This window comes from Spermophilus citellus (assembly GCF_964194105.1).
Source record: "Spermophilus citellus genome assembly, chromosome: 10".
Lineage (NCBI taxonomy): Eukaryota > Metazoa > Chordata > Mammalia > Rodentia > Sciuridae > Spermophilus > Spermophilus citellus.
Window position 1 is genome coordinate 32,504,794 of NC_138197.1, and position 13,792 is coordinate 32,518,585.

Here is a 13,792-nt window from a genome sequence, read left to right on the forward strand (position 1 = left end):
GCCCAAGCCCGCAAGGTAGGCAGATCTGAGACCCACCGGCGGAACAGGCTTAGAGGCCGACCAGCGTGGTAGACACGTCACACCAATTGGAGTAGGGGTGGAGCAGAGCTGCCGCCCACATCCGGATCCGGTCCAACGATCCGAGGACGTGGTAGTTATGTCACCACAATTGGAGTGGGGGCAGAGTAGAGAAGCCACCCGCACCCGCAGGGTGGGCAGACTTACGACCAACCAGCGTGGTAGATAGATCACCCTAATTAGAGGAGGAGCACAGCCACTACCCGCCCTACAAGAGAGATCTCCCAACTATAGAAGAGCAATATAAATAAATAGGGGGAAAAATTTCAAAAACACAACAGTTTCACCAAGCAGAAAGAAACGCAAGCAATATGAAAAGACAAGGAAAGAAAGGACCACAAGCAATGCAGGTCAACTCAACTCTAGAAGAGGTAATAGCTGCAACAGATGGAATGTCAGATAAAGAGTTCAGGATATACGTGCTTCAGATGATCTGGAGTCTCAAGGAAGACATGAGACAGCAAAATCAGACAATGAAAGATCACATTGACAAGGAACTACAGAAACAAATCCAGGAAGTAAAAGATCAATTTCACAGTGAGTTAGAAGTAATAAAAAACAAACAAATAGATATCCTAGAAATGCAGGAAGCAATAAACCAACTTAAAACCTCAATTGACAATACTACCAGCAGAATAGATCACTTAGAAGATAGAACATCAGACAATGAAGACAAAGTATTTCAACTTGAAAAGAACATAGACAGCTCAGCAAGACTGTTAAGAAACCATGAACAGAACATTCAAGAATTATGGGATAACATTAAAAGACCAAACTTAAGAGTCATTGGGATACAGGAAGGCACAGAGCTCCAAACCAAAGGAATAAACAATCTATTCAATGAAATAATACGAGAAAAATTCCCAGACTTGAAGAATGAGACAGAATCCCATATCCTAGAAGCCTACAGGACGCCAAAAGTGCAAAATCATAAGAGATCCACACCTAGACACATTATAATGAAGATGCCCAACATACAGAATAAGGAGAGAATTTTAAAAGCTACAAGAGAAAGAAAGCAGATTACATTTAGGGGCAAACCAATCAGGATAACAGCTGATCTCTCAACACAGACTCTGAAAGCTAGAAGATCCTGGAATAACATTTTTCAAACACTGAAAGAAAATGGGTTCCAACCAAGAATCGTGTATCCGGCGAAATTAAGCTTCAGGATGGAAGATGAAATTAAAACCTTTCACGATAAACAAAAGTTAAAAGAATTCGCAGCTAGAAAACCATCTCTTCAAAAAATCCTTGGCAAAACATTACAGGAAGAGGAAACTGAAAATAACATTGAAAACCATCAGTGGGAGGTAGGACAGTAAAGGGGGGAAAGTAATCAAAGAGGAAAACTAATCAGGTTTAGTAACATAAATAAACAAATATGACTGGAGGAACAAACCAAATCTCAATAATAACCCTAAATATTAATGGCTTAAACTCACCAATTAAGAGACACAGGCTAGTTGAATGGATCACAAAACAAGATCCAACAATATGTTGCCTACAGGAGAAGCATTTGATAGGAAAAGATATACATAGACTGAAGGTGAAAGGCTGGGAAAAATCATTCCACTCATATGGACTGCGGAAACAAGCAGGAGTGTCCATACTCATGCCTAATAAAATAGATTTCAAGCCAAAGTTAATCAAAAGGGATAAAGAGGGACACTACATACTGCTCAAGGGAACCATACACCAACAAGACATAACAATCATAAATATATATGCCCCAAACAATGGTGCAGCTACGTTCATCAAGCAAACTCTTCTCAAGTACAAGAGTCTAATAGACCACCATACAATAATCATGGGAGACTTCAACACACCTCTCTCACCACTGGACAGATCTTCCAAACAAAAGTTAAATAAGGAAACTATAGAACTCAATAACACAATTAACAACCTAGACTTAATTGACATATATAGAATATACCACCCAACATCAAGTAGTTACACTTTTTTCTCAGCAGCACATGGATCCTTCACAAAAATAGATCATATATTATGTCACAGGGCAACTCTTAGACAATATAAAGGAGTTGAAATAATACCATGCATCTTATCTGATCATAATGGAATGAAACTGAAAATCAATGATAAAAGAAGGAAGGAAAAATCATGCATCACTTGGAGAATGAACAATAGGTTACTGAATGATCAATGGGTTATAGAAGACATCAAGGAGGAAATTAAAAACTTCTTAGAGTTAAATGAAATCACAGACACAACATATCGGAATCTATGGGACACACTGAAAGCAGTTTTAAAAGGAAAATTCATTGCTTGGAGTGCATTCCTTAAAAAAAGAAAAAACCAACAAAAAACGATCTCATATTTCATCTCAAAATCCTAGGAAAAGAAGAGCAAAACAACAGCAAAAGAAGTAGAAGGCAAGAAATAATTAAAATCAGAGCCGAAATCACTGAAATTGAAACAAAAGAAACAATTGAAAAAAATTGACAAAACCAAAAGTTGGTTCTTTGAAAAAATAAATAAAATCAACAGACCCTTAGCCATGCTAACAAAGAGAAGAAGAGAGAGAATCCAAATTACTAGCATACGGGATGAAAAAGGCAACATCACAACAGACACTTCAGAAATACAGAAGATAATCAGAAATTATTTTGAATCCTTATACTCCAATAAAATAGAAGATAGTGAAGGCATCGATAAATTTCTTTAGTCATATGATCTGCCCAGATTGAGTCAGGAAGATATAGACAGCCTAAACAGACCAATAACAATAGAGGAAATAAAAGAAACCATCAAAAGACTACCAACTAAGAAAAGCCCAGGACCGGATGGGTATACAGCAGAGTTTTACAAAACCTTTAAAGAGGAACTAACACCAATACTTTTCAAGCTATTTCAGGAAATAGAAAAAGAGGGAGAACTTCCAAATACATTCTATGAGGCCAACATCACCCTGATGCCTAAACCAGACAGAGACACTTCAAAGAAAGAAAACTACAGACCAATATTTCTAATGAACCTAGATGCAAAAATCCTCAATAAAATTCTGGCAAATCAGATTTAAAATCATATCAAAAAAATTATACACCATGATCAAGTAGGATTCATCCCTGGGATGCAAGGCTGGTTCAATATAAGGAAATCAATAAATGTTATTCACCACATCAATAGACTTAAAAATAAGAACCACATGATCATCTCGATAGATGCAGAAAAAGCATTCGACAAAGTACAGCATCCCTTTATGTTCAAAACTCTAGAAAAATTAGGGATAACAGGATCATACCTCAACATTGTAAAAGCAATCTATGATAAGCCACAGGCCAGCATCATTCTGAATGGAGAAAAACTGAAGGCATTCCCTCTAAGATCTGGTACAAGACAGGGATGCCCTCTCTCACCACTTCTGTTCAACATAGTCCTCGAAACACTGGCCAGAGCAATTAGACAGACGAAAGAAATTAAAGGCATAAAAATAGGAAAAGAAGAACTTAAATTATCACTATTTGCAGACGATATGAGTCTATACCTAACAGACCCAAAAGGGTCTACAAAGAAACCATTAGAGCTAATAAATGAATTCAGTAAAGTGGCAGGATATAAAATCAACACGCATAAATCAAATGCATTCCTGTATATCAGCGACAAATCCTCTGAAACAGAAATGAGGACAAATACTCCATTCACAATATCCCCCCCAAAAATAAAATACTTGGGAATCAACCTAACAAAAGAGGTGAAAGACCTCTACAATGAAAACTACAGAACCCTAAAGAGAGAAATAGAAAAAGATCTTAGAAGATGGAAAAATATACCCTGTACATGGATAGGCAGAACTAACATCATCAAAATGGCAATATTACCAAAAGTTCTCTATAAGTTCAATGCTATCCCAATCAAAATCCCAACAGCATTTCTTGTGGAAATAGATAAAACAATCAGGAAATTCTTATGGAATAATAAAAGACCCAGAATAGCAAAAACAATGCTAAGCAGGAAGTGTGAATCAGGCGGTATAGCGATACCAGACTTCAAACTATACTACAGAGCAATAGTAACAAAAACAGCATGGTACTGGTACCAAAACAGGCGGTGGACCAATGGTACAGAATAGAAGACACAGTAACCAATCCACAAAACTACAACTAGCTTATATTTGATAAAGGGGCTAAAAGCATGCAATGGGGGAAGGATAGCATCTTCAACAAATGGTGCTGGGAAAACTGGAAATCCATTTGCATCAAAATGAAACTGAATCCCTTTCTCTCACCATGCACAAAAGTTAACTCAAAATGGATCAAGGAGCTCGATATTAAATCAGAGACACGGCGTCTGATAGAAGAAAAAGTCAGCTATGATCTACATACTGTGGGGTCGGGCTCCAAATTCCTCAATAGGACACCTATAGCGCAAGAGTTAACAACTAGAATCAACAAATGGGACTTACTCAAACTAAAAAGTTTTCTCTCAACAAAAGAAACAATAAGAGAGATAAACAGGGAGCCTACATCCTGGGAACAAATCTTTACTCCACACACTTCAGATAGAGCCCTAATATCCAGAGTATACAAAGAACTCAAAAAATTAGATAATAAGATAACAAATAACCCATTCAACAAATGGGCCAAGGACCTGAACAGACACTTCTCAGAGGAGGACATACAATCAATCAACAAGTACATGAAAAAATGCTCAACATCGCTAGCAGTCAGAGAAATGCAAATCAAAACCACCCTAAGATACCATCTCACTCCAGTAAGATTGGCAGCCATTATGAAGTCAAACAACAACAAGTGCTGGCGAGGATGCGGGAAAATGGGTACACTTGTTCATTGTTGGTGGGACTGCAAATTGGTGCAGCTAATTTGGAAATCAGTATGGAGATTTCTTGGAAAGCTGGGAATGGAACCACCATTTGACCCAGCTATTCCCCTTCTCGGTCTATTCCCTAAAGACCTAAAAAGAGCATGCTACAGGGACACTGCTACATCGATGTTCATAGCAGCACAATTAACAATAGCAAGACTGTGGAAGCAACCTAGATGCCCTTCAATAGATGAATGGATAAAAAATGTGGCATTTATACACAATGGAGTATTACTCTGCTTTAAAAAAGGACAAAATCATAGAATTTGGAGGGAAATGGATGGCATTAGAGCAGATTATGCTAAGTGAAGCTAGCCAATCCTTAAAAAACAAATGCCAAATGACTGCTTTGATATAAGGGGAGTAACCAAGGTCAGGGTAGGGACGAAGAGCTTGAGAAGAAGATTAACATTAAACAGGGATGAGAGGTGGGAGGGAAAGGGAGTGAGAAGGGAAATCGCATGGAAATGGAAGGTGATCTTCAGGGTTATACAAAATTACATATAAGAGGAAAGGAGGGGTAAGAGAAAAATAATACAAGTGGAAGAAATGATTTACAGTAGAGGGGGTAGAGAGAGAAAAGGGTAGGGGAGGGGAGGGGAGAGGAAGGGGGATAGTAGAGAATAGGATAGACAGCAGAATACATCAGTCACTAGAATGGCACTATGTAAATCAATGGAAGTGTAACTGATGTGATACAGCAATCTGTATACGGGGTAAAAATGGGAGTTCATAACCCACTTGAATCAAACTGTGAAATATGGTATATTAAGAACTATGTAATGTTTTGAACAACCAACAATAAAATAAAAAAAATAAATAAAAAGCCAATCAGTATATATTAGGCAAAGAGGAGAATTATTGAAGAGAAAATTGTCCCTGATACTTGCAGGAGAAGCCAGGTGTGGTCAGCAAGACCCTGATCCTTCCTGGTAGACAGCACAACCAGTCAAGAAGGTAAAGAAGCCAAAAGGCTTTTCACATGTTCCCAAGAGGAACCTTCGAGGAATCTCAGGTGACCTTAATAGTAGATAGGACAAGGTCAATTTTTGACCCATTTGCTCTTAAACACTTGTTGGGAAAGTATAACCAAAACACAGCCATCATGGATGTATCAAAGGAAAGAAGGTCCTTTAAGAATATCTTCTTTTAATATACCATGAGATGCACACTGTGTCAGCCCTACCAAAAGTAAGTAGAGATGCTGTAGAGAAAGAGGTATCATGCATGAGTGTTGGATAATAACTATCAAAAGAGGCTCTGCTAAAATCATGTTTTATCTGAATTAACTTAAGTCTGATCATGATTTTTTTTTAAATCCATATCCTGAGATGTGTACAGGTAAATAAAAACATTAAATTTTACTTACTAAGCTTTTGGTTATGGCCACTATTGGGAGCTCTGGTAAGTATGTCTGCTCCTATTGCTCAACCCTCTCCCTCTGAATCTTCTAATAAATTCTGCATCTTCCAGATTGCAACAATTAATGTTAAGAAAAATTCCAGCCCATCCCTACAACTGAGATTGGTTTTTCTCTGTCAGTTCATGGAGAAGCCACAAAGGAGGGACAGAACACCATCAAGAACAAGGTGAGGAGCTCACAGTGAGTCCTCCCCAACAGCCGCAGCTTGAGATGACGGCACACCAACAGGCCCCTTGACTGTACCTTCTGAGAAACCTGACTTAGACACACCATATAAAAAAGGACTGGAGAGTACAGAGGGCCATTCCAGAAACATGTATAAACACAGATTTGCAGGTGTGTGGCCTGCCGAGGAGGACATTATCTATGTCCTGGGCTGGACTTCACTTCCCACCCTGGGCAGTGAAGAGTAGCCTGGTAGGTCTCCTGTAGACCCTCAGAAGTAGCACCTCTGTGGTAGCTAGCTCTGCCTGTCCGCCTGCACCACTGGGCCCTGTATAATGAATGAGACCACTGGCTCAAAGGGCTCTGGATCCTGACAGTGACAGCAACGCTCCAAAAGAAACTATTGCTGCAGGAGTCTTGCCTCCAAATGAACAACCATATTCCATGTTGGCGAATAATAGTGGGTATGCTGCAAACATGAAAGGAAATTCAGAATATCCAACAATGAAATACATAAAATTGGGAGAGTAAGTACAGGAATACCATCCCTGGACACTAGTGTGTTCCATAGAGTGTGGTAGTAGAGCATGCAAATGTGAGAATGCAGCCTGCTGGAGTGAGCAGGAGCAAGACATTAAGGGTATTTACTCATCCAGGGTCACTAACAATATCCAGGTCATGGCTCTCCTATTATCTGAGCTCCTCGAGAAGTACCACATCATGGAGCAGGTCCTCAGTCATGGTCTAAAGTCAATAACCAACCTGTAGCACCCTGGTAAGGATGCTAGCTGTGGGAACTCTGTGGAACAAGAAAGATTTCACATTCCTTCCTGAAGTGTTCATGGAGGGTGGCATTTATTTCTACAATTTTGGATGGAAGGATTATGGGGTAGCATCTCTTACCATCTTGGATACAGTGAAAGTGATGACATCTTCCTTACAGAAAGGAAAAGTAGTCATTTGTTGTCATGCAGGGCTCAGCCACACAGGTATTTTAATAGCATGTTATTTAGTTTTTGCAACAAAAATGACTGCTGACCAAGCAATTATATTTGTGCTGGCAAAGTGACCTAATTCCATACAAACCAGAAGACAACTGCTGTGTGTACAGGAAATTACTCAGTTTCTCACTCCTCTTCCATAGTGTTTCTCTTGCTGTGATACCAAAGCACACACTGTCACATTAGTCCAGTACCTAATTCATCAGCATCATCTGATTCATGGTTATGAGTCATGACTTCTGAAGCACATGCTCCAAATTGTCCAACTGATCTGCAAATTCCTGCCTGAAAACAGGCCAGTCCTGATGAAGGTCATGTTGAAAGGACCCGAACTCTCTGCTGAAATTGAAAAGACCATGTCTGAGATGATGACAATGTGGCTGGATGAAGAGTTAATGAAGCACAAGAGTGAGGCATCAGACCCATTTAACCCTACTGCAGTGGTGGCAGAGTTTGAGAAATGGGATGATTCTTTCCAATGAGCAAGAGTTTGACTCACTTTGGAAGAGGCAGGATGTCCAGTGACTTATCTGAAAATGTGATTCAGCTACAGTGACTCAGATTTAAAGAGGACCCAAACTCTCCTGGAGCAAGAGGAGACACCATGCCTGCCCAGGATATGCTGGGCCACAACCTTCAGCAGCAGAAGCCCATCAGACATTGTGGAGACTCACCATCTCCAGAACTAGAGTTCCAGAGGAGGCATTGTTTGGAAACAGATTTTCTTTCTGGAGTCAGTCTAACTGTGGAGGTTTCAAAAGACCCAAGGATGATGAACCATCACTATTTTGTAGGAGAGATATTCCAAAGGAAGTACAACGGAGTAGAACATTCTCTGTGGGTATTTCACATTCATGCAATCCTTGGGAACCATTTACACCAACTTTGCAAATCTCCATAAAGATCTAAACCCTTATCAGCAGCAAGTGGCCCTCTGCCATTGTGAACTGCACAGTGGTTGGGGCCCAGGCTCTGTGGAGGAGGATGAGGATGTGCTGCAGCTCTCAGGACTGTGGCTTCAGTTCCAAGACACAGTTTTTGGTTGGACATGAAACAAAGAACAACTGCTTCTGTCTGAAGCAGTGCCATGTGCTGACTTGTCATGTGAATTGACTGTTGAAGCAAGGAATATACTGACAATCAAAACCCTAGCAAATTTAACTAAATTTGTAGAAAAGGAGGAAGTGAAAAGGAAGGTAGAAATGTAGCAGAAAGAGCTAAATTTCCAAAATGGAGCATGGGAAAGAACATGTGGTGAGAGAGATCCTTTCATCCTGGGTCGTTTGATGTGGTCTTTGGTGGAACAACTAAAGGAGCCTATAATCTCCAACGAGGATGTGGACACATTGGTTGACAGAAACGCAGGTGCCACTGAAGCCCTGTTCTTATTAGAGAAGGGACAGTACCAGATTATCCTTTGAATGTTGCATTGCATAGTGAACCTGCAGAAATTCCCATTGAGGTGGAGAAAGCTTGCTTTGTTCACATCATTAAATCTTTCACTTAAGTTAATTTTGATTCTGAAAAAGAACGAATAGTTTACAAAGTCCTGAAGAAAATATTTAAGTACATTTTGGGAAGGGGACAAAAATGGCAAAAGAGCCCCAAGCCAGGCCTTTGTGAAGGTAAATTTCTCCTCATGATGAATATGTCAGGCCTAAATATCAAGATAATATTTCTGTTCATCTGTGAATAAGCTGAAGTTTGTGGAGCTACTTTTTCTCATAGTACTTTATTTTGAATGCTGTTGGCTTGTGCTGAGAATGATCATTCTTGTTTTAAAATATCCTTGAACTATATCTTACTCTTGAAAAAAATTGCCATAAAGTTGGTGCCACTTTCTTTGATTTATTCAACTGAATTAATTTATTGTTTTAACATTTTAAGTATGTGTGTTTACCTTAATTCTTTTTGACATTTCAAAAAAAGTAATTCCAAAACAATTATTTCTTGATAGAACTTTTCCTAGAGGTTTTACCAAATAGATAATTTTAGTAGTAAAACCTTAATGTGTATGTATCCCACTGGAAAGTCACAGAGGTTCTTAAACTGTTTTTTATAAATTTGTTACGAAGAAGTAAATTGATACATTTTTAAAGGACTTCTAAAGACATTGTTTGAAATTTCTTGGTTTTTGTTTTTATAAATGTGTCAGAGTTTCAAAATGTGTTATTTTTCAAAGACATTTTGTTTTACTTTAGTGGATAGCCTATAATGTGACTGGATTTTTTTTTTTTTTTTGGTACCAGGGATGGAAATCAAGTTGGCTTAATCACTGACCCATATCCTAGCCATTTTCTATATTTTATTTAGAGATAGTGTCTGGCTGAGTTGCTTAGCACCTTACTTTTGCTGAGGCTGGCTTTGCTTTCATATTCCTTCTGCTGGAGACATGTGAGCTGCTGGGATTACAGGCATGCACCACCACTCTGGGCTATGACTGGGAGTTTTTACTAGTAGAAAGTGGGCTTATCCTGTTTCAGGTTTCCAGATGACCTTTCTAACCTTGGCTATCACAGTAGGCGGGAGCAAGTCTCAACACACCAGGCCTATATCCACTCTTCAAAGTTACTGTTGATCCAAGTCACATCTTACAAAGGAAGTGGGATTAGAAGTGGGCAGTGGGGGAAAATGCTAAGGAATAGGACTTGCCTGTGTCCCTCCAGGGACTTGATAGAAAGTATAGTTGTGCCAGCCCTGCTCTCTCCAGATGCCACAGCCATTCTGTAAAGGTGACGCAGCCAGAAGCAGTCAGGGCCGGGCCAGCCTGCTTGTGCTAATACAACATCCACACAGACAATGGCCTGGAACGAGCCCCACACTCCCCAATCTTCAGTTCTGTAAGCCCACTTGTCTCAGGCCTCTGTCTTTGGCTGCTTTTTTGCTATGATTTTTAAGTTGAATTGAACCCCAGGTTGCATTCACCCTAATTGGCTTCAGATAAGGGTGATGTGACTGCCTAAACTAGTTTCTTACAGGTCAAACTATCACTCAGTACTTGAAGCCATAACTTTATTGAAATTAAATTAATATGTAGGAGTAGCAAAGCCCAAGCAACAGAAAGGACACTGATATTAATAAGACCAATTTCAAACTAACAAAGGTATTACTTAGTTTTCAAGATGGAATTTCTGGGGAAGCAAGACTAATTTAAAATGAATAAAATTTCTCCAACTCCTTAATTTATGAATTACAAGTCTAGAATATCAGAAAATATTTTATTCATTATGGTCTAATTAACTCTAATGGCAAAGGCTAACTTCAGTGTTCTTCCATATTGTTTAAATTGTTTAAAGTTTCATAGGAAATCAAATCCAACGGAAATTGACAAACTCTTTAGACCACTCCTAAAATTTCTCATTTTCCAAGTGCCCATCCTAGGAAAGAAGGAGAGGAAACAGTTGCATTTTATCCAAAGGTACATTAGATTTTTACGACTCCCCCCCCCACACAAAAAAAACCCTGTCCTTGCATCCATAAACCTCAAGTGGACAAGTGTCATAACAGTGATTTTTATAAGCTCTTTTTCTTTGACCCCCCTCCCGTCTATTTGCTTGTGTGTCCAAAATAATTGTTTCAAATTATAGAATAATCATGATTTGACCACAGCACTGCACATCTGAAAATCCAGATACGTTAGCTTAAAAGTTTATATGATCAGTCTATGTATGAGTATTGTGTTTATTTGAATAAAAGTGAAAAGAACAACCCCCAAATAAAACAAAACATAGATTTGTAAATGAGTCTGATATGTTTAGAAAATAGTTTGTTATTTCTGACAGTTGCTATTGCTCTTTCCTAAAATGACTATAAGTGTATATCTAATGAAGTCCAACAATGAAGGTAGACCTCCACATGTGGGGACTTCAGAGTCTAAATAAAATAAGGCCTTTGACTTTCTAATACAGCTACATGATTCCCAATTCTGAATTGCAGAAGTGCCTGGGAAGTTTTTGAAAAAAATAACTGTATATATGGTTCATAAATTTCAGAAGTTTTAAAGTAACTTTATGTATATTATTGTAGGAAATATATTTTTGTTTTTAAATAAAATAATAAAGTTATAAAAGTAAAGAAAAACAGACTCGGTCAAAGATCAAATGCTTTCTCTCATATGATAAAGCTAGAGAGAAATAAAATTCAAAATGGGGAATCCAGGGAAGTAGAAGAGAGTTCAGTGGAGGAGAGGAAGAGAATTGAGGGGAACATTGAAGGCACATGAAATGTGAGGAACTGCAGGATGAAATTGACCAAATTATGCTAAGTACATATATGAATATACTAGAGTAAATTCAACCTTTATGTGTATCTATGAAGTACCAAACACAACCCGAAAAGACATAAGGGAGAAAAGCAGATAGAGGCAGGGGAGCAGGGGAAAGGAGGAGAGGAGGGGGAGAGAAGAACTGGGGATGGTAATAGAGCAAACTATATTAAATGCAAGTATGAATATGTCAAAATAAATCACACTATTATGTATAACTCTAATGCATTAATAAAAACAGAAGAGACTGGGCCTGTAGCTCAGTAGAAGAGTACTTGCCTAGCATGTGTGAAGCACTAGGTTTGATTCTTAGCGCCATATAAAAATAAATAAATGAATTTTAAAAAGGCATGGTGTCCATCTACAACTACAAAAGATTTAATTAAACAGAATAAAAAATCATTAAGGAAAAGGAAGGAATCACAAAAAAGAGTAAGTAAAATCCTGGTTTAAAATTATTCAGTTAGAATGGAGATGTGGAAACATTCATTTGTTTGCATGCAAATATCTGAATTTTGAAAAACTTGCTATAGATGAAATGAGACTCTAGCATACAGAATTTCAGAGTTTGGCTCACTTATTCAGTCCTTTCCAACTCAAATAAATATGTGAGTATGATCTGGGATGGGAATAATTCACAGTAAATTTAGCCACTTAGAATCTTTTGCGATTCTGGTGGTTAGAATTATTTGTGGTTTAAACAAAGATATCCAGAGAAAGGAGTAGAGAGCAATGAAAAATGATACAAAAATGAGTAACAATGCAATTTTATGGAGAAAGATGAGATTTAGAGAGTTGTGGAATAACAAGAAAGGAGAAGAAGCCATTGGAGTAAAAGACTAATAGGCTGTAGTAGAATCAAGTTATTGATATTTTATGAAAAACCATGAAAAATTAAGAGAAACATTGTCATTTTCCATCCACCTGATATTCCCCAATTACTAAATGTGGGTTTTATTCAAGCATGAATGGGATGTTTTTGAATATTAAGATAGGTGTTTCTAAGTTAATTTTCATAAGACCAACATCTTAGTTCGGACCGCATTCCAGTTTTATGCTGTTCAAGAGAATAATAAACTTCTGTTCATCTAACAGAAGCAAGTGTGCAGTGTGGGGGGATCCTATATGGGATCCATTGAGTTTGAACATGGAATTTTCTGAGATTGCTGGGGGTGAATGCATTCAAATTAAGAGATTGACACTGGTATTTGAGGCAGAGTATTTATTGTAAATGAGAGATATATATAGAAACTTTCCAGTAATGAAGAAGACAGAACTCTCTTTTATCAGAAAACAATATCATAAGAAGTTATCTAAAGACTTAGTTACACAAAATACAAAAAAAAAAAAAAGCACTACAAGGTGTTAGGCTCAACATCATCATATCCTGTGTCTTCTTGTCTCAGGACCAATAAGGATGCTGTCTCTTCCATGTTAGAATTGTCAGCTTCTTTGAGAGACTGAGGAGAGATGCCTGAAACAGTAAGAGAATCCTGGTTTCAGTGATGACACAAATGAAAGTCCAGAGTCCTCTTGAAGAATGAAAGGAATAGTAGAGTGGCTTCAAAATATCTATGGGGAACCAGGACTTTTCTGGAATGAGTGATAGAGCTATATCTTATTGACTATGTCCTGTGCAAATGTCTTGATTTCAACAATGTGAAGGAGGATGGGTTAAAAATGGTGAGGAGTGGCAAAGAGATGCAAGTGCCCTCTTCCACACCAGGCTGATCTGATTCCTTAAGCACTCCAGGCAGAAGATGACCTCCCTCAGTTCCTCTTACCTCAATAACATACCACACTTTCCTTCACAGTATTCATGACAACAATTTGGGTACTTTGAAAGATGACAAAGAAGGGCAGTTTATTGAATTCAATATTTTCCTTTTCCCATGGACCACATGACCATGCACAAGTGAAAAGCACACATCTAAAATATGACACCATATGTTATTTGAAACAATAAGAGAATTATTCTTCTAGCATAGGAATTTTCAATATCTCTACTTAAGGCTATTT

At 38.2% G+C, this 13,792-nt stretch overlaps 1 protein-coding gene and 1 pseudogene across 2 annotated transcripts in view; one reads left to right on the forward strand and one right to left on the reverse strand.

The window, feature by feature from the left end:
* Positions 1 to 6,847: 6,847 nt before the first annotated feature.
* Positions 6,848 to 9,205, forward strand: LOC308658150 (protein tyrosine phosphatase domain-containing protein 1-like; annotated as a pseudogene). The gene has a single exon. The product of its transcript is annotated as a protein tyrosine phosphatase domain-containing protein 1-like (transcript).
* Positions 9,206 to 13,128: 3,923 nt separating this feature from the next.
* Positions 13,129 to 13,792, reverse strand: part of LOC308658151 (antigen WC1.1-like) — a gene marked incomplete at both ends in the record, with an annotated part of 116,331 nt that continues 115,667 nt past the window's right edge. The window contains one exon of the mRNA XM_081310776.1: positions 13,129 to 13,247. Coding sequence (XP_081166902.1) covers positions 13,129 to 13,247 — 119 coding nt within the window. The remainder of the gene's footprint in view (positions 13,248 to 13,792) is intronic.